The sequence below is a fragment of the Tursiops truncatus genome, chromosome 4, assembly GCF_011762595.2.
Source record: "Tursiops truncatus isolate mTurTru1 chromosome 4, mTurTru1.mat.Y, whole genome shotgun sequence".
Taxonomy (NCBI): Eukaryota; Metazoa; Chordata; class Mammalia; order Artiodactyla; family Delphinidae; genus Tursiops; species Tursiops truncatus.
This window is the reverse complement of record NC_047037.1, coordinates 72,426,885-72,450,243: the sequence shown is the minus strand read 5'-3', so window position 1 is coordinate 72,450,243 and position 23,359 is coordinate 72,426,885. Positions and strand designations below refer to the sequence as shown.

At 51.2% G+C, this 23,359-nt stretch overlaps 1 protein-coding gene across 33 annotated transcripts in view; it reads right to left on the bottom strand.

Moving 5' to 3' along the window:
• Positions 1-13,826: 13,826 nt before the first annotated feature.
• The window catches only part of TNK2 (tyrosine kinase non receptor 2), a 40,251-nt gene continuing 30,718 nt past the window's right edge, over positions 13,827-23,359 (bottom strand). For 17 of the 33 annotated variants that reach the window (XM_073804097.1, XM_033855686.2, XM_073804091.1 and 14 more), the window contains 7 exons: positions 20,312-20,506; positions 18,851-18,942; positions 18,240-18,284; positions 16,165-17,510; positions 15,968-16,063; positions 15,671-15,798; positions 13,827-14,631 (listed from right to left, as the gene is read on the bottom strand). In XM_073804097.1, the coding sequence (XP_073660198.1) occupies positions 14,625-14,631; positions 15,671-15,798; positions 15,968-16,063; positions 16,165-17,510; positions 18,240-18,284; positions 18,851-18,942; positions 20,312-20,506 (1,909 nt within the window). In that variant the 3' untranslated portion in view covers positions 13,827-14,624. Of the gene's footprint in view, positions 14,632-15,666; positions 15,935-15,967; positions 16,064-16,164; positions 17,511-18,239; positions 18,285-18,850; positions 18,943-20,311; positions 20,507-23,359 lie in introns of those variants that run through there. The other 16 variants (XM_073804093.1, XM_073804103.1, XM_033855688.1 and 13 more) reach the window with 10 other exon arrangements.

Below are 23,359 nucleotides of genomic sequence, written 5' to 3'. Positions count from 1 at the left end.
GGGAAGGCCGAGTGAGAGCCGGCACTTACCGGACGGCTGCCGTCAGCAGGACTGCGAGACGTCTCTGCACAGGGGCGCAGCCAGCCTGGCGGGGATGGCAAGGGCCACATGCGAGGTGCTGCTCCTCCAAGAACCGGCTGATAAAAACCCTGAAGAAAGGAACAGTCAGGACAGAAGGTGCTGGCGTGTGTGTAGGGAGAGCTGGGCCCACCTCACGTGCATGGAGACAGGAGAAAAGCAGGATTCCTAAGGCCAGTGAAACTAGATGGCGAGAGAGGAGGCTCCAGGTCATGGGGTCAAGCAAGAGGGCAGTTAGGACAACAAAAAACCAACGAACCAGTTAAAAAATGGAAGACAGATGACCAAGAAACACAAGAAAACATGCTCAACATCACTGATCGTTAGGAAAATGCAAATCAAAACCACCTTGTACTCATTAGGATAGCTGCTATTTTAAAAAATAAATAAGTAAATAAAATAAATTTTGTAATGTGTATTTTACCACAAAACAAAACTGGGCGGGGTGGGGGGAATTCCCTGGCGGTCCAGTGGTTAGGATTCCACGCTCTCACTGTTGAGTGCCCGGGTTCAGTCCCTGGTTGGGGAACTAAGATCCCACAAGTTGCCTGGCTCGGCCAAAAGAAAAAAAGAAAAAAAATTGGGAAAAAAAAGTATAACAGAAAGTCATTTTCCAATAGAAGAGAAGTTTTATTTTATTTTTTTTGTTTTTTTGAAAAACCAGCCACAATCCCATCGCTAAGAAATAATCGATTTTAATATTAATTGAATATCAATTGAATATTCTTTTAAGGATGGTTTGATATGCTGTGTCGTATCCCATTCTGTGGATGAAATAAAGTATGTTCAACCAATCCCCCATTATCGGACATTTTGATGGTTTCCAATTGTTTACTGTTATACACAGTGTTGTGATTAAATTCCTTGTATATATATATTTAAACGAATTGTTTATTCAAAAAAGGGGGGGAGCGTTAGAATGGGTGATGAGTCATCGGAGAGGGCAGGGCAGGGAGCACAGCCCCTGCTGGGAGAGGACCAGGGGTCCTGGGAGCCAGCAGGGCCACCCAAGGCCCACCAGCTCTTTGGGATTAGAGCAGAGCTGCCTTACTTCAAGACTTTACACAATTAAGTGTGTCTGAGGATCCCCTGGGAATCTTGGTAGAATGGAGATTCCAATTCAGTAGGTCCAGGGTGGGGCCTGGGTTCTGCATTTCTAGCAGGTTCCCAGGTGATGCTGACACCTCTGGACCTACCTCATGCCACCCTTTAAGTAGCAAGGATAAGGATGAGGATACCCTTAGCATAAAAGATGAACACAGGATGCAGCCTGTGATAACAGGACTGGAGATGTTTCCCTCAGAATTTGGCCCAGTGGTTTGTAAAACTCCACCTTGTCTCTACCTCACAAAGGCCAGCAAGAGAAGGGGATTCTGTCCACCTGATGCCATAGCTGTAAAGGGAGAAGCCATGCATTCTGGGGGCCATCCTGGAGGTGTAGCAGAAACAAAGTCAGAAACCTCCAAAGGGACAGTTTCAGAGAAGACAGCTGGACCAGTGAGAATGTCCCCACCTGGAAAGTGCGTGTATTTTCGTTTAGCTTTTTATCATGGAACAGTTTATTCATCCCCTTAAGTAGAATAAGCCATCATATCCCATCACCAGCTTCGACATTTATCAACTCGTGGCCCATTTCCTTCAACCATCTGGACTATTCTCAACAGATCACTTCATTCAGAAATGTTCTTAAACATGGCTCCAAAATATAAATCCTGTCTTTAAAAACATATAGGTTTTGTTTCTATAATTCAAAAAGATACATGCACCCCTATGTTCATAGCACAATTCACAATAGCTAAGACATGGAAACAAACTAAATGCCCATCGACTTATGAATGGATAAAGAAGATGTGGTATATATATACAATGGAATACTAAGGGATACACAAAAAAGAATTTAAAAAATACAGTGGTGGAAGAGATCATAGGCAAAACATTCTCTGACATAAATCATACCAATGTTTTCTTAGGTCAGTCTCCTGCAGCAATAGAAGTAAAAACAAAAACAAACAAATGGGACTTAATCAAACTTACAAGCTTTTTTTTTTTTTTTATTGCAGTACGCGGGCCTCTCACTGCTGTGGCCTCCCCTGTTGCGGAGCACAGGCTCCGGACGAGCAGGCTCAGCAGCCATGGCTCACGGGCCCAGCCGCTCCACGGCATGTGCGATCTCCCCAGACCGGGGCACAAACCCGTGTCCCCTGCATCATCAGGCAGACTCTCAACCACCACGCCACCAGGGAAGCCCCAAACTCACAAGCTTTTGCCAGCAAAGGGAACCATAAACAAAACAAAAAGACAACGTACAGAATGGGAGAAAATACTTGCAAACGATGTGACTGACAAGGGATTAATTTCCAAAATATACAAACAGCTCATATAACTCAACAACAACAACAAAACAACCCAGTCGAAAAACGGACAGAAGGGACTTCCCTGGAGGTCCAGTGGTTAAAACTTCGCCTTCCAATGCAAGGGGTGTAGGTTCGATCCCTGGTTGGGGAGCTAAGATCCCACGTGCCTCTCGGCCAAAAAACCAAAACATAAAAACAGAAACAATATTGTAACAAATTCAATAAAGGCTTTAAAAATGGTCCACATCAAAAAAATCTTTAAAAAAAATGGGCAGAAGACCTAAATAAACATTTCTCCAAAGAAGATATGCAGATGGCCAATAGGCACAGGAAAAGATGCTCAACATCACTAATTATTAGGGAAATGCAAATCAAAACTACAATGAAGTATCACCTCACGTCCGTCAGAATGGCCATCATTAAGAAGTCTACAAATAGCAAATGTTGGAGAGGGTGTGGAGAAAAGGGAACCCTCCTACACTGTTGGTGGGAATGTGAGTTGGTGCAGCCACTGTGGAAAACAGTATGGAGGTTCCTCAGAAAACCAAAAATAGAATTACCATATGATCCAGCAATCCCACTCCTGGGCATATATCCAGACAAAACTATAATTCAAAAAGATACATTCACCCCTATGCTCATAGCAGCACTATTCACAATAGCCAAGACATGGAAACAACCTAAATGTCCATCAAGCAGATGAATGAATAAAGAAGATGTGGTACATATATATGATGGAATACTACTCAGCCATAAAAAAGAACAAAATAATGCCATTTGTAGCAACATGGATGCAACTAGAGATTATCATACTAAGTGAAGTCAGAAAGAGAAAGACAAATACCATATGATATCACTTATATGTGGAATCTAAAATATGACACAAATGAACTTATCTACAAAACAGAAAGAGACTCACAGACACAGAGAAGAGATTGTGGTTGCCGGGGGCAGGGTTGGGGGCATGGGGGAGGGATGGACTGGGAGTTTGGGGTTAGCAGAGGCAAACTACATTTAGAATGAATAAACAAAAAGGTCCTACTGTATAGCACAGGGAACTCTATTCAATATCCTGGGATAAACCATAATAGAAAAGAATATAAAAAAGAATGGACATATGTGTATAACTGAGTCACTTTGCTGTATAGCAGAAATTAATACTTATTAATTAACAAATTAATTAATTAATTAAAAACAATTAAAAATTAAAAAACAAATTAATTAATAATTAATTAACAAAAAATAATTAATTGTAAATCAACTATACTTCAATTAAAAAATAAATTTAAAAAAATAGAGTGGGTGTGTGGGGGTCCCAAAGGGCACTTTTGTCCTCCCAGGACTTTTCCCTTAGCCCACAACTTCCTCCCAGGTAGCCCAGAGTTTCTTTCCTAGGTTAGGGGTGGGCTCCTTCAAAGCCCCCCACTCAGTCCCTCTTCCTGGCATTAAATCCTAGCTGGCCCCTCTTTGGCTCCAGATGATGGGCGAACCTGTTCCTTTCCTCGCAGCTTCTCTGGAATGAGTCCCTTTAAGTACCCATGGGCCTGGGCCCGGAGCTTTTGGACTTGATTATTGGGCAATGACTTTACACAATCTTATCCCTCCCCCTAATTGACATTTAGCCCAAGAGACTGCAATGTCCCATGTTGCCAATAGGTGGTGCTGCCTAACACAAAAGCACTCTTGCCTGGGAGTTCTGAAGATAGATTTCAGGGATCATGATTTAAACTAATAATTGCTTGAGAGGGTGTGCTGATATAGCATTGCTACGTAAGGGTGAGGGGACAAATTTACCCCCTACCACTGCCATCACCACACAAGAATAGCCATTTTAATACCAAAAATGTAGGAAGACAAAAATCTCAGAGTAAAGGCAATCCCTGCAATTGAGCACATTTCATTTTAGGAAAAACTCAGTTGCTTGCTTCTTATTCTTAACATGTCACCTCAGGCCAGTGAAAACTTGACCCTAGGCCAGCACTGGCCTTGGACTGGCCCTCAGGACCCCTGTTCTCCCCAAGGATTCCAGGAATTTGTGGCCTCTTCATTCCCCAAGTTCAAATTTCTGTAAAAATCAATTTGCTTCAAATTAAGAACACATTTATTTTCCCATTGTGCAGCGAGACAAATATGCTAGATCTTTCCTCCACTCGTGGCCGCAGTGGAGGAGCGAGCCACTTTAAAGCAGAGCCATCTCTCCTTTTAAAAAATGTTATTGAACTATAGTTGATTTACAATGTTGTGTTTCATTTCTGCTGTACAGCAAAGTGACTCAGTTATACATGTACAGTTATACATGACTCAGTTATACATGTATTCTTTTCCATTATGGCTCATCACAGGATATTGAATATAGTTCCCTGTGCTATACAGTAGGACTCTGTTGTTTATCCATTCTACATATAATAGTTTGCATCTGCTAACCCCAAACCCCCATCTCTCTTAAAAACACAGGTCCGACCACATTATTCCTCTGCTGCTGCTTCTCTGCCATCTCCCTTTGTCTACAAAGTCAGAGTCAGAGAACTCAGCATTTCACACCAACGTTTTCATGATCCAGGCCTGCCTTACTAGCTAGGATCACACGAAAGCCACTTCCAACCCACCCCAGAAACTTAACAAAAGGATGGGTGCTAAACTTGCCAACTTCAGTTCTCAGGACAGGCCAGTTGGCATCTCCATACCGTTACATGTGCAGTTCCCCACACCTATAATGCTTTCATGCCATCTCACCTTCCTGGCATAGGCCTGCTCCTCCCAGCACGTCAGACAATGTCACCTCCTCTGGGGAGCTACTTCCTCTGATCCCAAGGCACCTGGTGCATCATGATCTGAGAGCACTCATCACCTTGCAGTGTCACAGTCCCCTGGGGCACAGAGTATGTCTGTTCAACTTGTATCCCCTCTTCAGGGCTTGACACAGAGAAGGTGCCCAATGAATCCTCACTGATTTATCGATTCTCCACGTTGGCAAACAAACCTGGGTCAGCTTTTTCAATATCTTTCCTTAAGATCTTCAAAATAAACCCAAGAGATGCTGGCAGAAGCTGGCAGGCTGATCAGAAGGGAGAAAAACAGCAGGAAACCCTAGAGTTTAGGGAACTGTGTGTCTGGCAAGAAAAGTATTCAATACATCGGTTCTCCTGACCCCCTGAGGAACCCCCAGACGCTTTGGCATGCCCCTTACAAAAAATATTTCTGAAGTGTATTAGCTCTGCCATTGTTTATCAAAAAATGACATTTTTCAGTGGAGTCCAAAGTGCCCATGCTCTATACATAGGGCGGCTTTGCAGCAAAAAAACAGTTTCCAAAAAACGGGGGTGGGGGATGGGAAAAGAAGACAATTGTACACTTAGAGTTGTTCAGTGTATAATGTAAGCTATTGATTGGTAGGGACAGGCAGGAACATGAAGAAATAAAATGTATTATGATTATAGTTTATTGGGTACTTACCATGGCCCACACACTTAGCAAAATGTTTTACCTATGTGACCTCATTTAATCCTCACGACCATTCTATAAAGCAGGAATTCCTCTCCCCCAGTTTACAGGCTCAGAAAGGTTAAGAAATTTTACCAAGATCCAACAGCTGAGAATGAAATCCAGGTCTAGCAGTGATGCCCAAAGGTAACAATACTTTTTCCCTTCTATGATATCATATTTGACTAATTTCTTTTTTTTTTTTTTTTTTTTTTTTGCTATACGCAGGCCTCTCACTGTTGTGGCCTCTCCCGTTGCGGAGCACAGGCTCCGGACACGCAGGCTCAGTGGCCGTGGCTCACGGGCCCAGCCACTCCGCGGCATGTGGGATCTTCCCGGACCGGGGCACGAACCCGTGTCCCCTGCATCAGCAGGCAGACTCTCAACCACTGCGCCACCAGGGAAGCCCCTATTTGACTAATTTTTAAAAATTGCAACTAAATATAATTTAATTCCTGCATTAGTGAATAGGACACACAGAACACATTTGGATCTGAAGGCTAAAGACCTCCCAGGCCTCAGGGCCCACCACACAAGCCATCCTGGAGCCCCAGACACTAAGGAGAGTGGCTCAGACTCACCCTGAATGGCCTTTGTTTTTAATAAACCCAAACCACCAGCTTGCTTTGTTATGATTTATCTCTTTTCCTAAAGTTCAGAGGATAATATGGTGAAGCTCAAAAGGCTAAATTTCTTCTTCCAGTAAATTCCTTAGAAACAGTAAGAACCAGATTAATAACCTAATCCTTAATGGGTCAAAGCTGTCGTGGTCCGAGCACAGGTTGGAAGAAGAATTTCCAGACACAAAGTATTTTAGAAAAGAATGAATTTATTGAGAACAGAGAGCAGAGCCGAGTTAGTGAGGGGCTCTGCCAGTACAGCGGGCCCACTTCCTGATAGACCAGGGAAAGCCGACCCCCTTTGTGGGCTAGTAGCCAACTTTTATAGCCTCAAGACAAAGAAATTCCTGCTGGCAGGATGGCATTAGGTGATTGGTCAGGATGCTACAAGGTTATGACCTGGTGATCATTTTGCCTAATATGGAGTTGGGGGGCTGCCTGGTTTAGACTAGGAGAGCCCATGACAACAGTTGATAGGCGGGTTTGCTTAATTCCAGAATTTTTGTTCTGTGTCCTTGATGTAGGTTGTCCTTGATGTCGGGCTCCACATTCCCCCCTCTTCTTATTTATGGGCCAAATCTTTGGCCCCTTAACACTCCGCTCATGACTATCTGCCTATCCTCATCTGGGGCCATAGGAACCCAGGGTACTGGGGAAAGAGGCGATGACCTTTCCTAGCTTCTTCCTGCTGGACAGGGGCCTCGTGGGGCCCTGGGTCCCAATGCCCGCTCTCCGTCAGGGTGTATTTACGGAGGGAGATGAGAGCCCGCAGAATGATAAGGCGGCTTGTTCCAATGTAGTTCATGTGCCAACTGGCTGGTATCCTTGTTGTATCACCATCTGGAATTGAATCTTTTGAACCTGTCAGGAGATGAACTTAGATAATGTGTTGATAATGCAACAACAAAACAAAGGCCATCAGGATTAATGGTCCCGGCAAGGGCAATAGCCATGTCCATATCTGGATCCCCAGAGAGGAGACGAGGCTGGAAAGCCAGCTGGGGCGCTGTCCTGCTCTCTCTTTTAAATCTTCTATTAATTTGATGTTTTTCTTTAGACTCTGGAGGTCTTCTTCAACCTGGCCGGAGGTATGAACATAGAAGCAGCCTGTCTCATTTAGTAGGGCACAGACACCGCCCCCGCCCCCCCCCCCCCCCCCGCCACAGCTGTTATATAACATTAAGGGCCCTCCTGTTTTGTAAAACCACCTTGGCCAGAGAGCTTAGGGCTGACTGCTGTTCCTCAGTGGCTGCTACCATAGTCTTCCAAGACTCCTGGACCATGATGGTGAGATGGAGAACGCTCCTCTCTAAGAGGGGTATGCCTGCAAACCAAAAGAATCCTCTAAAGACACAATGTATTATTTCGGGCCGATCAAGAATTGGGGTATCATAACCATGTCCCCCCCAATCAGCGGTTCGTTTTTGTCTCTCTGGGACAGGTCTTAAGGCCTCCTTGAGGAAGGACCCAAGGTTGGGAATGCCTCCCGAGGAAGCTAAATCCTTTGTAGTCATAATGGTCGCCTCTGGGACCGCAGCAATAATTGTGCAGGAGCCCCCAAAGTGTGGGAAGATCCAGATAGACCCCGTTACCACATAGAAATGAAAGTCCGGGGCCCCTCAAGGATACCCCGCTATGGGTCCCCAGATCCAGGCCCTGACCTTTTGGGAGTTTTCCTCTGGAAATAGACTGGGGTCCCATGGCCTAGGATTATATTGGGAAGGACAAACTCTGAGGAAGTAATCATCTACACAAAGGGGAGAATCCGGGCTCTGACTGATTATGAGTGCGATGGGGGGATTGGCATAACAAATTTCTGAATGTTAGTTGAATTATGTTATATTTCGGAGGACAGTCTTGTCGGGAGGTTAAACTAAGTGTCTGGTGGTCACACCAATCCCCACATATTTAGTTCCCAGGGCCAAGCTGTTTATGCGGATATGGTCTTCATTAATATATTTCTTAGTCGCATTTTTCCTTGAATTTTCCCAACACAAAGTGAAATTATCTTCACATACATCATATGCATCCTCCTCTGACCAGGGATTCCACTCCAGGCTAGTCTGATTAAAATTGAGGGTGTAGATACAAAGAGAGTCATTTAGCCAGCCCCCAATGGGTCCCCATCCATCCAGGTTGGAGATAGTCCTTTAAATTATGTCTTTTCCAGTATGCACAATCCCCCGATTGTAGGTCGTAGGGCATCTGATCTTCATCCAAAAATAGATTCCTGAGAGAGCTTTAGAAACAAACTTAGAGTGTCCTTTAATAATTCAATTAAACTTTTTAGCAATATAACATAACAGCAAGGAACTATCTGGGAAGTGAGTCTTGGTAACACAGACCTTAATTAACAAAACTAGAATTTAATATTCAGTGAAACGTAATTATTCCCCCGCATTGTAAGGGCATTAACCCTGCAGCCAGGGAAGGCTTTATCCCATCAAATAAATGAGGTTTGTCAGGGAGCCGGAAAAAACCAAGCCGCTGTCTTGGATTTCCCATAGCCCTGACTGTTTGATTGACAGCTATTGTTTACCCATTTTAAATTCCCTGATGTAGGAGCAGACTGTTGCCATGTTTTAAGGGCATCAGGATGGCAAAAGTCTGGCAATGAGGGGTTAATTTTTGTAGAACCAGAATGAACTTTATCTACATGCGCCATAATCTTCATAGATCATTGTGAAATACTACTTATTTACTCAACCAAAGTAACAAAAGGATTTTAAAAGCAAATATAAATCACTTAAATGCAAGGTAATTCACACGGCCTGTTATCAAAGGCAGCATTCCAAGAAAACTTCATTCTCTTAACAGAGAGAGAGAACCAAATTCCAGTCTGGTACCAGCTGACTGTTAATAACAAAATTTACTTAATTAATTTTAATTCAATCTTAGAAAGTCCTTTCTATAAATCTTGAAGAGGCAGTATTTTTGCAAAGGCAGTTCAACATCTTAAGAAAATTGTGCCATGTATAAAACTCTTTTCTCGGGGTCCACTTTCCACAAACCTTTTTTTATCACTTTCTGTATCCATCACTTTATTTTCCCATTCAAAAACAGCTACCTGTAAGTCAGTCCTACTTCCTTTTTCCTTAATAAAATGCAATTCCATTCTTCATACCTTTTTTACTAAAAACATACATCCTACTTTCCTTAAGCAACCATGAACTGTCCTTTATATCATCACTCTGTAGATTGGTAAACATACATCCAAAGAATAATTTTTGAACAATGTGCTTTCTTATAGTAAATATCTCAGTGTGGCACCAACACATTTTTTAATAGTTCCAAACCTTTTGTTTCTCTGTAAAAGGAAGCCAGTGTTCAGTATTTAATGTTTCAGTATCTTATTTTATTAGGAAATGGACTAGGTATTTAATAAACTTCCATCCTTTAACTTAATTTAGCACAACTCAATGTTTTAAGTTGTCGACCATCTGGAGAGATTATTCTTTTTTTTTTTTTTTTTTTTTTTTTTTTTTGCGGTACGCAGGCCTCTCACTGTTGTGGCCTCTCCCGCTGCGGAGCACAGGCTCCGGACGCGCAGGCTCAGCGGCCATGGCTCACGGGCCCAGCCGCTCCGCGGCATGTGGGATCTTCCCAAACCGGGACACGAACCCGTGTCCGCTGCATTGGCAGGCGGACTCTCAACCACTGCGCCACCAGGGAAGCCCTGGAGAGATTATTCTTAAGTAGACATTCCTAAAACATAATTATTCCTAAAAAGTTCACCCAAAGCTCTTTCTCATTTGTATTTTCTTTTCGTAAAAGTTTCTTCATCTTGAATTATTTTCATTGCTGACAAATTTGCAGCAATGAAATAAGATCTTATTTAGTTTATATTAAACCTAGGCACAATAAAAGTATTATACTTAATGTTGATGGCTCGAAAGACATGTCTATATTAATTAGATCAACAAACATAAACATTAACACCAGGTATTAATTTAATATTGAATATTTCCCAGTTCACATGAACCTGAAATTTATTTAGCTTAATTTTTCTTGTTTTAGAATTGTTTGATTTGTAAGCGCTTACCTTTCTTCTAAGCCAATTAAATAGAGCTCACTTACAAATTAACCTCAGCAATATTATCCAAAGACAAAGACACATGCTGAGACATACACATATATCCAGACAGTCAGAGATCTCATTGTTTCCACTTGAGATTTAAATGTCTCTTTGCCTCTTTTTTTTTTTTCTTGGCTTGAAGTTCTACTCATTAACCCAAGGCTGAAGTCTCAGGCAAAGTGGGCTGTGTTTGTAGCTCAAGGACATGATAAGAGTTAGCTTCAAACTTTTTCCTAGGGATATTTTTGTTCTCTCAGGGTCAGGATTCTGAAAAAAATATTTCAACAGGCTAGCTTTTCTAACTGCACATGCAAAAAGAACCCCTTTTGCAATTTCAAGAAAAGTTTTATTTTAACCAGTTTTCTCCGGAGTCTAAAGAATATTGTAGCCATCCTGACTGAAGGAACCTAACTTGTTTTGAATTTGGGAAATGTCAGACATGGGAAAGGGAACATGGACTCTAATAGTGTTCATGTCTCCATTTGCTACTTACCTTAAGGGAAGCATATTAGAATCCGTTTCCTAGCGTTGGGCAGTCCTCCACCTTTTGTGGGGAGGGGAGAGGGGGCTTTCGCCCTGATAAGGAGGTGCCTGTTGGGGAGCTGTGGGTTGAGGCAGGGGCGGGGGCTGAAGCAAAGGGGGTTGATGGGGTGGGGGACAGGAAAGGTCGAGTAGAGGGTCGCCTAGGAGATCTGATGGAGAGGGAGACAGAGGGGGTCGGGAGGATAAGGCGGCAACAGAAAGGCACATGCGGCATGAGTCCTCTAGCTCCAGATTCTGACTAAGGGCCATAAAGGTCTGGACATGAGGAACCTCTGAGTCCTTTCCTTGTTTCCGGCAAAAGAGATCAAGTTGGAGGATCGTGTTATAATTTAGTGTGCCATTAAGAGGCCATTGTTCTCGGTCCCCCAGTTTACACTGAGGCCAAGCCGTGTTACAAAAGAAAATGAGCCTCTTCTTTTTGAGATTTTTCAGGGTCAAATTTTTCCAGTTCCTGAGGATACAGCCGAGGGGTGAGTCTGAGGGAGGCTCCCAAGACGTACCAGAACCCATTCTTAGCCTGTTTGCCGTAGAATGGGGGTACTGAGAGTCACCAGCTGACAGAAAGCGTCCCCTTTGTGCCAGTGATCTCTTCGTGCGACTAAGGCACAAAATGGGCCGGCCATCCCAACAATCGCGTCTGACTATGAGAGGTGACCCCTGAGCGTGCGACTAAGGCACCATGCGACTCGGGCAGGGAAAGAAAGAAAAGAGAGATTCCCAGGACCCACTGTTTGGCAATTCCCTGAAACGTGAAAAGGCACTCCTGGGATGGCTCAGAGGCAACACCTAGGCCCCTGTAAGTCAACCTGGACTGAGAAAAAGGGGAAAGTTAACAGAGAAGACAGCCTGAGGAATCTGCCTTGTAGTCCTGCCAGGAAGGCGGCGGCCAAGGGGAGGGGGGCTCAGTGTTTTGCTTGAATCAATATGTACCCCATGGTGCACGGAAGTTGTCTTACTGGGGGGGGGCAGAAGCTGTAACAGCCTTGGCTGTTTCGTGACCCCCCCATCCTTTCATGGGAGTCTTCAAGTGGCAGGCACCCTAATGGCTTTTAAATGCCTGACCCGAGCCAGCACAGTACCAATCGGCCTAGTCCTTAGTCAGAAAGAAGACAGAGGGAACCTCACCCATTCTGGGCGGCAGTCACTGGGGCAAAGTGAGCCGTGGAGCCTTCAGAACACACCAGGGCGTGGCCCTGGCCAGAGTTCCTCTGCTGCTTCCCCCGCAGCTTGCTTGTTCACAGAGGGTCCCAAGAAATGAGGAGAGGAGGCTGGGGAGGAGATCCCCCAAGAGGTGTCCCCGTATGGGCCACCAAAATGTCGTGGTCCGAGTGCAGGTTGGAGGAAGAATTTCCAGACACGAAGTATTTTAGAAAACGGTGAGTTTATTGAGAACAAAGAGCAGAGCCGAGTTAGTCAGGGGCGCTGCCAATACAGCGGGCCAACTTCCCGATAGACCAGGGAAAGCCGACCCCCTTTGTGGGCTAGTAGCCAACTTTTATAGCCTCAAGACAAAGAAATTCCTGCTGGCAGGATGGCATCAGGTGATTGGTCAGGATGCTACAAGGTTATGACATGGTGATCATTTTGCCTAATACGGAGCTGGGGGGCTGCCCGGTTTAGACTAGGAGAGCCCATGGCAACAGTTGCCATGGGGGTTTGGTTAATTCCAGAATTTTTGTCCTGTGCCCTTGATGTAGGGCTCCACAGAAGCTATTAATAGGTAGCGTATAGAAAAGGAAATATAAATGGCCCAACTTATGTTTTAAATGTTTATTCATTCATTAGAGGAATGCAATTAAAACTATCAAGACACCATTTTCCACGTGTCATACCATCAAAAATCAGAAAGCTTTGGTATCACATGGAAAGCTCTCACACACTGGTGGCTGTAACATCGGGAAGAGCCTCCTCTGTGGGGAGAAAACTTTCCCAACTGGCAGGATCCCTCATTAGCCACACACACCCTAACTGAGGAGCGCTGCTTCTGGGAACTCATCCTTCAGATTGCCTTGCAAGTAAGGAATAACCCACATTCGCCATTTATTGATGCAATGGCTATTACTGCAAAGGACTGGAAACAACCAAATATCCCTCCATCAAAAGGGGCCTGGTTAGATAGATTATCGTAAAACCCTATCCATGCAACCCTAAACAAGAGTTCTTTCAGTAAGGCCATGGAGCTCTTCAAAATAGTGAAGAAAATTAGAAACACACGGGAAACTGATGTTAAAGGCAGCCTCTGGAGAGGAGAGGTGGCAGCTGGCTGGGGAATTTCACTGTATACTCTTTAGTACCTTCTGAATTTTGAACCATGTGAATTATTAGCTATTCAGAAAAAGAAACTTAAAATACTTATACATATTGAGTCCTTCCATGTTATGAAAGTTTCTGGCTTAACTCCCACTAATTGAGTTACTGTACTCTGTCCTGCGGTATAGCCTGCCTCATGGAACATCAGAGATAAAACCTAGGGGCTCTGAGTCAGGTGGGGCTCTGCCCACTGCCAGCCCCGGAAAGGGAGAGACCTGTTAGGGTCAACCAGGCCTGCACTTCCCCCACTCCGTCAACAGGTGGCGCTACAGGGCCTGTGGCCTGGGACAGATGGCAGTGGCTTGGGGAGCCCAGGAACCTCGGGGTGCTGACCAAGAGGCAAAGAAGCAGGCAGACACAAATTAGTAACATAAAATAGAAACTAACTTTATTTCTCTGGAAGAAGCAGATATTCATAGCCGGGGCAGAAACTTTGGCAAGAGGCTGGTGGGAAAACAAAGAACAGCACAGGGGAAGAGCTGGGTCAGAGGAAGCACTGGTGTCCCTCCAGGGCAGCTGCCCCCTTGGTCTCCTTCCAACCCTGGGGCCTTGGGCCCTGGTCCCTGCCAGAGAACGATCTGGCACCCTAGCTCTGCTACCTGAGCCACCTCAGGCTATTTCCAGGCACAAGATCCTAACACCAGCCAAGTCCCATAACATGTCCATAGTGAGGCCACAAGTCACATTCCGTCCGACACCCCAACTGCCGCCAGGGGCTCCCTGGGGAGGGCCCCCGCCCCACGCCCTGGGTGCTGGTCCACCTTTCTGCATGGCCAACACATCCTCCCTGCCCGGGGTCAAGCCTGGCTTCCCCGCCGGCAGGGCCTGGCAACACATTTCAGCTACAGGCCCCACCAGGGACTGAAGCCAGAGGCAGGTCAGCCACAGGGCCTTCTGAGGCCACCCCCAGGCCTGCCTACAAGAGGCTCCCTCCTGCACCTCGGCTGGGTGCACTGAGAGCTCCGAAGTTGCAGGGACAGCGCTGGGTGAGGGAGGGACAGGCAAGGCGGGGCTCCCAGCCTCCTGCTGCCTTGGCCTCGCTCTGCCACTGGGGGCAGCAGGTGCAGCAGGTCCTCCAGGCCTGGCAGGGCGTCTCCCCACCCTCGTCAGATGGACAGGCTCAAATGATTCCTTCGGGGCAGATCCTCTGGGTCTCCAGACATCTCAGCGCCTAAAGGATGGGAAACCACCAGAAAGCCCTTCCATCAACAGGGGTCGCTGCAACAGAGTATGGAATGTCCAGTGTGGGCGGGTGCAAGAGGTGCCTCTCAGGGTCAGCCAAATCGGTTGAAAACTGGTGGTTCTAGGCACTAATTTTGGAATTTAGCATCCTGGGATGACTTCTTTAATAAACTAAGAATAAGACACCAGCAGTATCGTGTTTTAGAGTAACTGATGCAAATCAGTAAGAATAACCACGAGGTAATGGCCAACGTTCAGCGATGGCGTCCCACGGGCCAGACACTTGCTGTGCGGTGCATCCCTCATTAATTCTCCTAACCAGTTCTACGAGGTAGGCACTATCATTTACACACGTTTTACAGATGAGGACCCTGAGAGGTCAGGGAAGGAGCATAAGCGGACGCCACGTGGGATCAGAAGGCTGGGCTCCAGCTCCAGCTGTCTGCCGCCAGAGGAATCCGACACACCCACCCCGCCAGCGCCCCCCAGGGAAGGATTTCACTTTTTGACTTGATAAAACTTTCATTTGTATGTATTTATACTCTACATCAAGTATGTTATTTATATATCTATATATTGTGTTTTATATATACACGTACATATTTTTTATAGGAAAGTAATGGATTTTTTTTTGATTAGACATTCCTTTAAAAAGGCATTAAATCTTTGTTACTTTAAACTGAAATAGGAAATGAAGAGGTGAGAGAGATTTGTTTAAACCACTGGATCCTAAACTGCTGCTCACTGGAGCCCGGTCAGGAAGCAAGCCCCCTGCAACCAGAGAGGCTCCAATTCCTTTTACTCATTGGCTCGTTTGAACAAAGCGCCTGTGAAGTCTAGATAAACGTGCTTAGGAGAAGCTGTTTTCTCCGAGAACTGTCTGTGTCCTGGGATCGGGACCCCTTTCCCTCCTCCCGCCTGGAGCCCTGTGTCTGGCCGTGTGTGGCTGTGAGCTGTTGGCTTTTCCCAGAGTGACTGCTCCAGGACACCCCAGGGACAGGAAGGTGGCTGGGGCAAGGTCTGCTCACTTGTGGTGGGCTGGGCCGCAGGAGCCCAGCAGGTGGCAGCCAGCCTGCTCCAAGTTCCAGTCGAACATCTCCAGCACTTTGTGGCACTCGCCTCGCGGCCGCAGACCCAAACCAAAGAGCTGCTCCACCTGAGGAGCAGAGGGTGGTGCCGTGGGACACACTGGGGCCAAGGGGTGCTGGACCAGGGCGGGACAGAGGAGAGTGAGGGTGGGGGCAGGGAGCGGGAGGGTTGGAGGAGAGCCGCAGAACCAGTCTTCAGGGTCCCTGAAAGCCAGAGTGGGCAGGAGGTGGTGGTACCTTCAGATACTGGGCAGCCCTCTGCACGCTCCAGCTGTGGCTCTGCAGGGCCGCCTGGCACTCCTCTGTGGTCACCCCATGCACCATGGCCTGCAGCTGGGCACACCCACCCACCCGTCAGCACCACTCGGGCCCCTTCCTCTGGGTCCCTCGGGCCCCTGCCCCTCCTCGCCCTGTTAGCCTGGCCCACTACTCACCATCTGGATCTTCTCTGCTGGCCGTCCAGCCTCTGGCCCGTCCCCGGGGCAGCCCCTCTGTGGCAGCCGAGCAGTGGCCCTCAGGGCTGGCAGCTGGGCCCCTGAGTTGCTGGTGTTGGTGGAGAAGTTAGCCTTGGGGTCTGGGGCAGCCTGAGGCATTGGTCGAACGGTGGCAGTGGGGGCAGCAGGAGCTGAGATGCCAGGAGGGGGCAGCAGCAGGGGCACAGGCATGGGGGTCGGCTCTTCGGGGCTCCGGGTCTCACGCAGGAAGCGCTGGTAGCGCTCCAGGTAGGGTGGGCGCTCAGGCAGCAGGTAGTAGTGGGTGCTGCTGACCTTCTTGCCATCACGGACGATGGGTAAGATGCAGGGGCCAGCCCGGGGGCCAGGTGCCTGGATCACCTGGGGTGTGGCATACTTGGGGTCTGAGGCGAAGCTCTGGGTGGTGGGCATGGTCTTCCCAGGTGAGCTGGAGAGCCGGGGTGGCAGCGGGGAGCTGCCGCGTGGCACCAAGGGGCTGGGGGTCCTGGAGCCTTGTGGGGACAGGGGCTCCCGGGGTGGTACCCGGGGAGGGGAGGCAGGTCCAGGCCACCGCCCCGTCTCCTCCTCGCCCGAGGGGGCTGGAGACAGCTCCCCACGTGGGCGTGTGGGCCTCGGGGGGATGGGCACACGAGGGGGCACCTGGGGCTTGTCGTCGCCCACCGGGCTTGGCGACGGGACCAGAGAGCCGGCCGGGACCTGTAGCTGCCGCATGCACTCCTGCTGCAGCGCCTGGAAGATCTCTGCGGTCTGGGCTGAGTTGGGCGGCTTGCCCCCACCCTGAGGCGGGAGGAACAGGTTGTCCTCCAGGGCAGGGAAGAGCCGCGCTGGCTCAGGCACAAAGGCGTAATTGGTCTCGCCCTGACTGGGCCCAGCAGAGAGCCCTGCACTCACGAGGGTGCTGTTGATGGAGCAGACCTCAAAGTCATCCTCATCCTGGGCCACGTCATCGTAGGCAGGAGGCGGGGGCAGCGGGCGCGCATCCCAGTCCACCACCGGCGTGGGATGCAGGGGCCGGGGCAGGGCCCGCGAGGGGCTCTGCGGCGGGGTCTTGTCCAGCAAGGAGCAGGCATCCATGGCCAGCTGCGCCAGTGAGGGCGCACAGGGCCGTGGGGCCGGGACCACGGGCTCCTCACCGAAGTCGATGAGCGTGACCTCACTGCTCCCGCGGCCCGCTTTGGTGCCCGGCACCCGGGCAGAGGGCTTCGCGAGCCACAGCCCACGGGGCAGTCCTGGCTTCCGCAGGCCCAGCCTCTTGAAGTCGCTGGACAGGGGGTCTTGGTCCTCACTCACAGGGTCGTAGGTTGGTTCTGCGATGGAAGGTAGACCCCAACAGGGAGGCGGCGTCAGGCAGGCCGATGGGAAAGGTGGGGTGTGGGGAAGACAGCCCACCAACTCCCCACTCCCAATTCCCCCAGAGGTCAGCCCTCAGCCGCCAGAATTCTCTGCACACCCAGACCCCATTCAACAGGAGGGCAGAACCTGTGCCGGTGGTTGGCAGCCCTCTATGGGGCCTGGCGAGCCCCTCCCTCCATTTCAGCTAGAGCAAGAACACCCCACACCTGCCTGCCTGACACTCCTCCATCAACACAAGATCCCATATACCCCGGCTCCTGAGCCCTGGTTAGTAATCCCTACCCCATTACGGCACACCATTAGTGCAGGCAGGGGGCTATGGGCCATCTCCCACCATCAAGGGCAATAGGAGCTATCCTTAGAGAGGACAGAGCTCCTGATCAACTGGCATAAAGCCCGGACACGGCCTCGGCAGGTCCCAAAGGAAGTGAGGCAGGGCCAGGCAACGGCGGACGGTGGCAGAGTGGGTGCCAGGACCACACTCTTGTTCCCGAAGCCCAGGCTTTTGGGGGTTGGGGGAGAGGCAGGCATGCCGGGCCAGGTCAGCGGCAAAAGCTCACAGCACACACCCACTTCCCCTCCCACCCCAGCCAGCTGGGGCTCTGTACCTTCCAGGAGGAGAGAAATGAGAGGAGAGAGGGGGCGGGGGCGGGGGCCAAGGCACCAAGAGCAGCCCCACTTACTCTGAGTGAAGATGGCAGGCTGAGGAGGGCGAGGTGGAGGTTCCCCTGCGAGAAAGGTCATGCGGAGAGTAGAGGGGGCAGAGCAAGGACAAGGGAGGGGAGACAGAGTCAGACAAGAGGGCAGAGTGTGGAGGGGGGAGGCGGGGGAGAGAGAGAGAGAGAGAGAGAGAGATGTGAAAAGGGGCAAGTGAATGCACAAACCCAGCAGCAATGGGTAGCAATGGGGCGGCAGGATGGGAAAACTATGTTCCGGAGCGACAGGCCCTGGATCCGGGACATGGATGAGGCTCCTGGCCAAGATGGAGCCCGTGGGGTGGTTTTGGCAGGAGAGGAGAGCAGGATTAGGGGGAGCGAGGAGAGCCAGGATCTGAGCACGGCGGGAAGGAGGAGGGAGGAGGGAAGCTGAGCAGGCAGGCCAGTGCGGGCCAGACCGAGGATGCCCACCTCGGCGGATACAGCTGCCTCTTGCCGTCCGCCCCACGCCCAGCCGGAGCCAGGGACACAGCTGTCCCCATGCTGCCCTGACCCAGCCAGCTCGGGGTGGCCTGAGGAGACAGCATCCCTTCCCGGGCAGCTGATGAACTAGGGGACCAGGGCTTGGGGGCCCTTACTTTTCACCCTGCCCAGATGCTGGGTGGGTCTGGAGGTGCTCAGTTCCACACTCAGCAGGTCGGGAGGGTCCATGGGGTTTCCCAGATACAGTCTGTGGGGAGAGACGCAGGTCAGAGATGGGTAAGGGTGTGGGGCGGCGGCAGTGAGGGCACCCTGGAGGAGGTGCTGGGCCTGTCCCCTGGGGTCAGGCAGAGGACAGAACCACGTCATCCAAGCCCCTTGCAGACGCAGGCCTGGAGCCCAGGACTTCTGACCCTGGTAGCTCCCTTCTGTAGATCTAGCAGGAACCAGGGGAGGGTACAGTGGAGAGGGGGCAGAGAAAGAACTCCTGACTGTAGGCTGAAAAACCTAGGACTGTAGGAGCTCCAAGGACACCCCAAAAGGGCAGAGCTGGCCCTCTGTAACCCCAAGGCACCCCAACCCATGCCCAGCAGCCACCTGCTGGCACACTCTCTTCTCTCCTGCCAGGCCCTGAGGCGTCTGGGCCACAATGCCCCAGCCAGGGTGGACAGGAGGCATCCTTCTGCCCCACTGCCAGGAGGTAGGGTATGGGCCGGGCTACCGCCATGCTCCCAATTCACCTGCAACCCCTGTGCCAACTCTCAGCATCTGGGACGTAGTTACTGGGGCTGATTACAGCCCAGAGGAATGGGGCTGGGCTGGCCATGGCACGCCAGGAGCAGGGCAGAGGGTGCCGGGCCGCCTACTGGAAGGTGTCTGCCTTCTCCGGCCCCAGCTCTCTCAGGCCCTCGCCTGGCTCCTGTGAGGCAAGAGACGGGCACCCTCCCAGGGCTCAGCGTTCTGGTGTGCGGGGCAGGGGGTGAAGGGCCTGCTGCGCCACGCCCCCGGGGCAGAAGCCTGTCCGAAGTCAGAGGAGAGAGCGCTGCCCGGAAGCCCCGTGCTGCCAGCACAGAGGCTCGGAGGCCCAGCAGGAGGAGCTCCAAGTGGCACCCTCGGGCGGGGCCCCCAGGAAGTGACTAATTCTCCTGTGTATCCTCCCCAGATGCCCCCCACCCCATGACCTCGTCTTTTCACTTAAAGGAGGCTGAACCCCCCTCCCAGGTACAGAGTGAGCAGGCAGGTGGGCACTCTGAAGTTTCCCCGTAGGGAGCTTTTTCTGCACCTTGCACCCCTGGGCCTGAGCCAGCAGCTCCCATCTCCAGGACTCAGGTCCTACCAGCAGGAGCAGGGAAACTGCCACCCAAGTGCTGGGGCTCATGAGCAGCTTTCCTACTGAACTGCTTCCAAAGGCTGTTCCCAAGTCCATTCTCCTAAAGCCAGTTTGCCAGGGGGGCTTAAGGTGTGCACCCTGGAGGCCATTTATCCTTTGAAGCTCCAACCCCAGTTCTGCCGACAAGGAAAAGCTGCTGAACAAGACCCTTGGAGGCCCGGAGAGCCTGCATGCCCAGAGAGGGGCTGCTGGCCCTGGAGCCCCCAGGCGGGACCCTGCCAGTACTCACTCATCGATCCTGTCAGGGAAGCCCCAGCAGTGCCGGGGGTCACTGTCACCATGCCCTGTGTGAATGAAGCTGTTCTGCAGGGGCTGGCTGATGTCCTGGGCTGACAGGCCGGCCACAGAGGTTACCACGTTGCGAGGGAAGGGCCCCACGCACAGCGTCCGTGTGTTCTGCCCACGCCACCAGTAATTCTCAGCCCTGTGCAACAGAGGTGACATGGTGAACACCAGGGAGTGGTGGGACAGTCCCAAGGACTGGGACCCTTTTTACACCAAGCTCTCTTTAGCTGTGGTATCTGGCCACCTTGGCAGAAGGGAGCACAAGGGCTAAGGGCCCAGGATCAGAGTAGCCTGCCACCAGCCCACCTCCTCCCAGCAGCCCCCCAGGACCTGCCACTCACCCAGTACAGGGCCTGGTATTTGCACGCAGCCTTACCCTAAGTGCCCTAGGTGGGTCAGACAGCTTTTCCTACAGTTTACAAATACGGAAACAGGTTCAAACAAGTGACATGACTTGCCTACAGTTACCAGAAAGAGTACAGCAGATCCAGGATTCAAACACAGTTGTTAATCTGTGAAGCCAGCGCCCTTCTCACAATACCACCTTGCCTCCCTCCTCGCCTGGCAAGGCCTAAGCCCTAGTCCTCTCCTAGCCACCCGATCTCACTCTTCAACCCAGTTCCAGGAGTTCTGAGCTACAACGGCCCAAGGGAGAACCGTGGCCTTAGGACTGGGCTTGGGGCCAAGCCCTCCTACCACAATCCCATCTCCTGCAGTCAGCCCTCCAAGTTTTGGAAGCACCTGGGGCAACCCATGCTATCACATCACCAGTTTACACATCTCCAGTGCCTTCCACCACCTCCTGCCAGGACCGTGGGACCCCCACTCGGGCCCCCATCCACCTCCTTGGGAGGAGAGCTCCACTCTTGTCTTCAACAAGGGGTCCAGAAGGGAACCCAGCCTCCCAGCGTGGCTGGACTATGGGACCACCAGCCCCTCGCTCTGACCTCAGACACAGAATCTGTTGGCACAGCCTAAGTCCAGGCCTGGGGTGGGGGTGGGAGCCGGGCCAGGTGGGCAAGAAAGAACAGAGCGCCCTCCTGGACGCTTCCAATGCCCCAAATCCAACAGGCCACGAGGCCCCTGCATCTGCTGGGATCACGCACACCTGAGGACAGGCACAGAAGCTGGGCTAAGGCAGGGGTGGTGACAGCCTCATGCTGCTGCTGCAGCGGACGTGTGTGGCACCAAGCTGCGTCCGCTCACTGTCAGCCCCCCACCTGTACATCACCAGTCCACAGCGGGAGCACAAAGAAAGGCTTCCTCCAAGCTGCAGCCAGACCGGAGGGGTTGGGGGAGGTGGAGGCTGGAAGGAGGCAGCGAGGCCCGAACACCTGGACCCCCCTCCGCGAGGTGATGTGGCCACTGGGCCAGCGTGACCCCCAAAGAGCCTGTCCCAGAGACCTAACGTCGAACCCCACAAACACAGCAATCCTTGGGGAGCCAAGAGGCGTGGAGGGGGAGGGACGAGAGCCCAGCCTCCTTGTCAGCAAGGCTGCTGACCAGCCACCACAGACACAGCAACCCTGTGATTACCACCCAGCCCCCCTGGGTGGGAAGGGCAGGAAAGGAAGGAAGAAGGGAGGACAACACCCGGAAGGGACAAAGCCCATCCAAAAATAGCAGGGCCATTCCAAAGAGAGAAACGTCTCCCCTCCCCACACCCCACACCCCCAGGCCGGCTGAGGCCAAGGAGGCAGGGTGGGGAGCCCCTGGCCCCCAGACCCCGATGCTGCTCTCACCCAACACCCATGGGCCCCCTGGGTCCCACGTGCCCCTCCACGGAACAGGCTCAGACACCAAGCCCATGGCTGGACGCTAGACTCTGCTCTCCACACCTCTTCAGAGATGCTCGTTAACTGAGGTGGAGAAGCAGTGCAGAGTGGAACAGACTCGCGTCCAAGGCCAGGTTTATGCCGTGACCACACCCTCCCAGTGGATCCTGAGCAAGACCAGATGGGCAGGAGGTCACTCCCTCTGCTCCCTTCCTTTTGCTAACAGACCCTCACTCGGAAGCCTCCTCTGGACCCACTTCTGAGAGCAAGAGCAGAGCCAAGCCTACCTCTCTGTTACAGGGATGGCCAAGGCTAGAGCCAGGCCCAGAAGGAAGGGCTCCCTTTATCACTGCTGGGAGTCCTCACATCAAGTCTCAAAAAAGGAGGTGGGAGGTGAGGGGCAGGAGGCACGACAGCCCTTGCTACTGGGGAAGGAGAGTGGGGAGTGCAGAGTATGTATAAGAAAGACCCCCTTGGGAATGACATCCCAAGCACGGAAGCAGCTTCCTCCCAACGAGGGTCAATTATAACTCCCGAGATGGCCAACGTTACGTCACGCTGCCCACTGGTCCCCCTCCAAGGCTCAGTGGGGCGGAGATACCAGCAGCCCAGAGAGGACCAGACCAGCCCTTCCCACCCTGCCTGCTCTGGCCACACCTCCCTTCCCCTTCCAAGAACAGCCCAGAGACTCCATGGCAAGTGGAGGGCACAGTCCCCGCAGCAAAGACAGGCACCTCCAGCAGGCTGCCCGACAGCATCCTGGGACAGGCAGGCTGTGAAGCAGCACCTGGCAAACACCGAAGGCTGCCCCATCTCTCCTGGGGACCAGCCTCTGGAAACCTCAGCCCATTAGCCCAGTTCTGGCTTAGGCAGCCCAGAAATGGCTGACAAATGTGGCTTAAACATTCTGCTCAAAACACCACCCCACGCACTTCTCTCCAGGTGTCCCCGGCAGCCCCTGGCCTTGAGGGACAACACACCCCCTTTGCTTCCCCCTCTCCCACCCACCACAGGAAGCAAAGGCTCCAGGGACCAGGCCAGGCCAAGGACCTACACATGGATTTCAAAATCTCTGTCCCCCTTCTCTGGTTTGTGAAAACAGAACATCAAAGTTCTGTCAGCCATCCCAGCCTCCAAAGAAGACCCCCTGGAAAAGAGTGGTCATCATCTGTCCCTCACAGTCTAGACAGAGCCTCGCAAGCTTGGCTCACGGGACA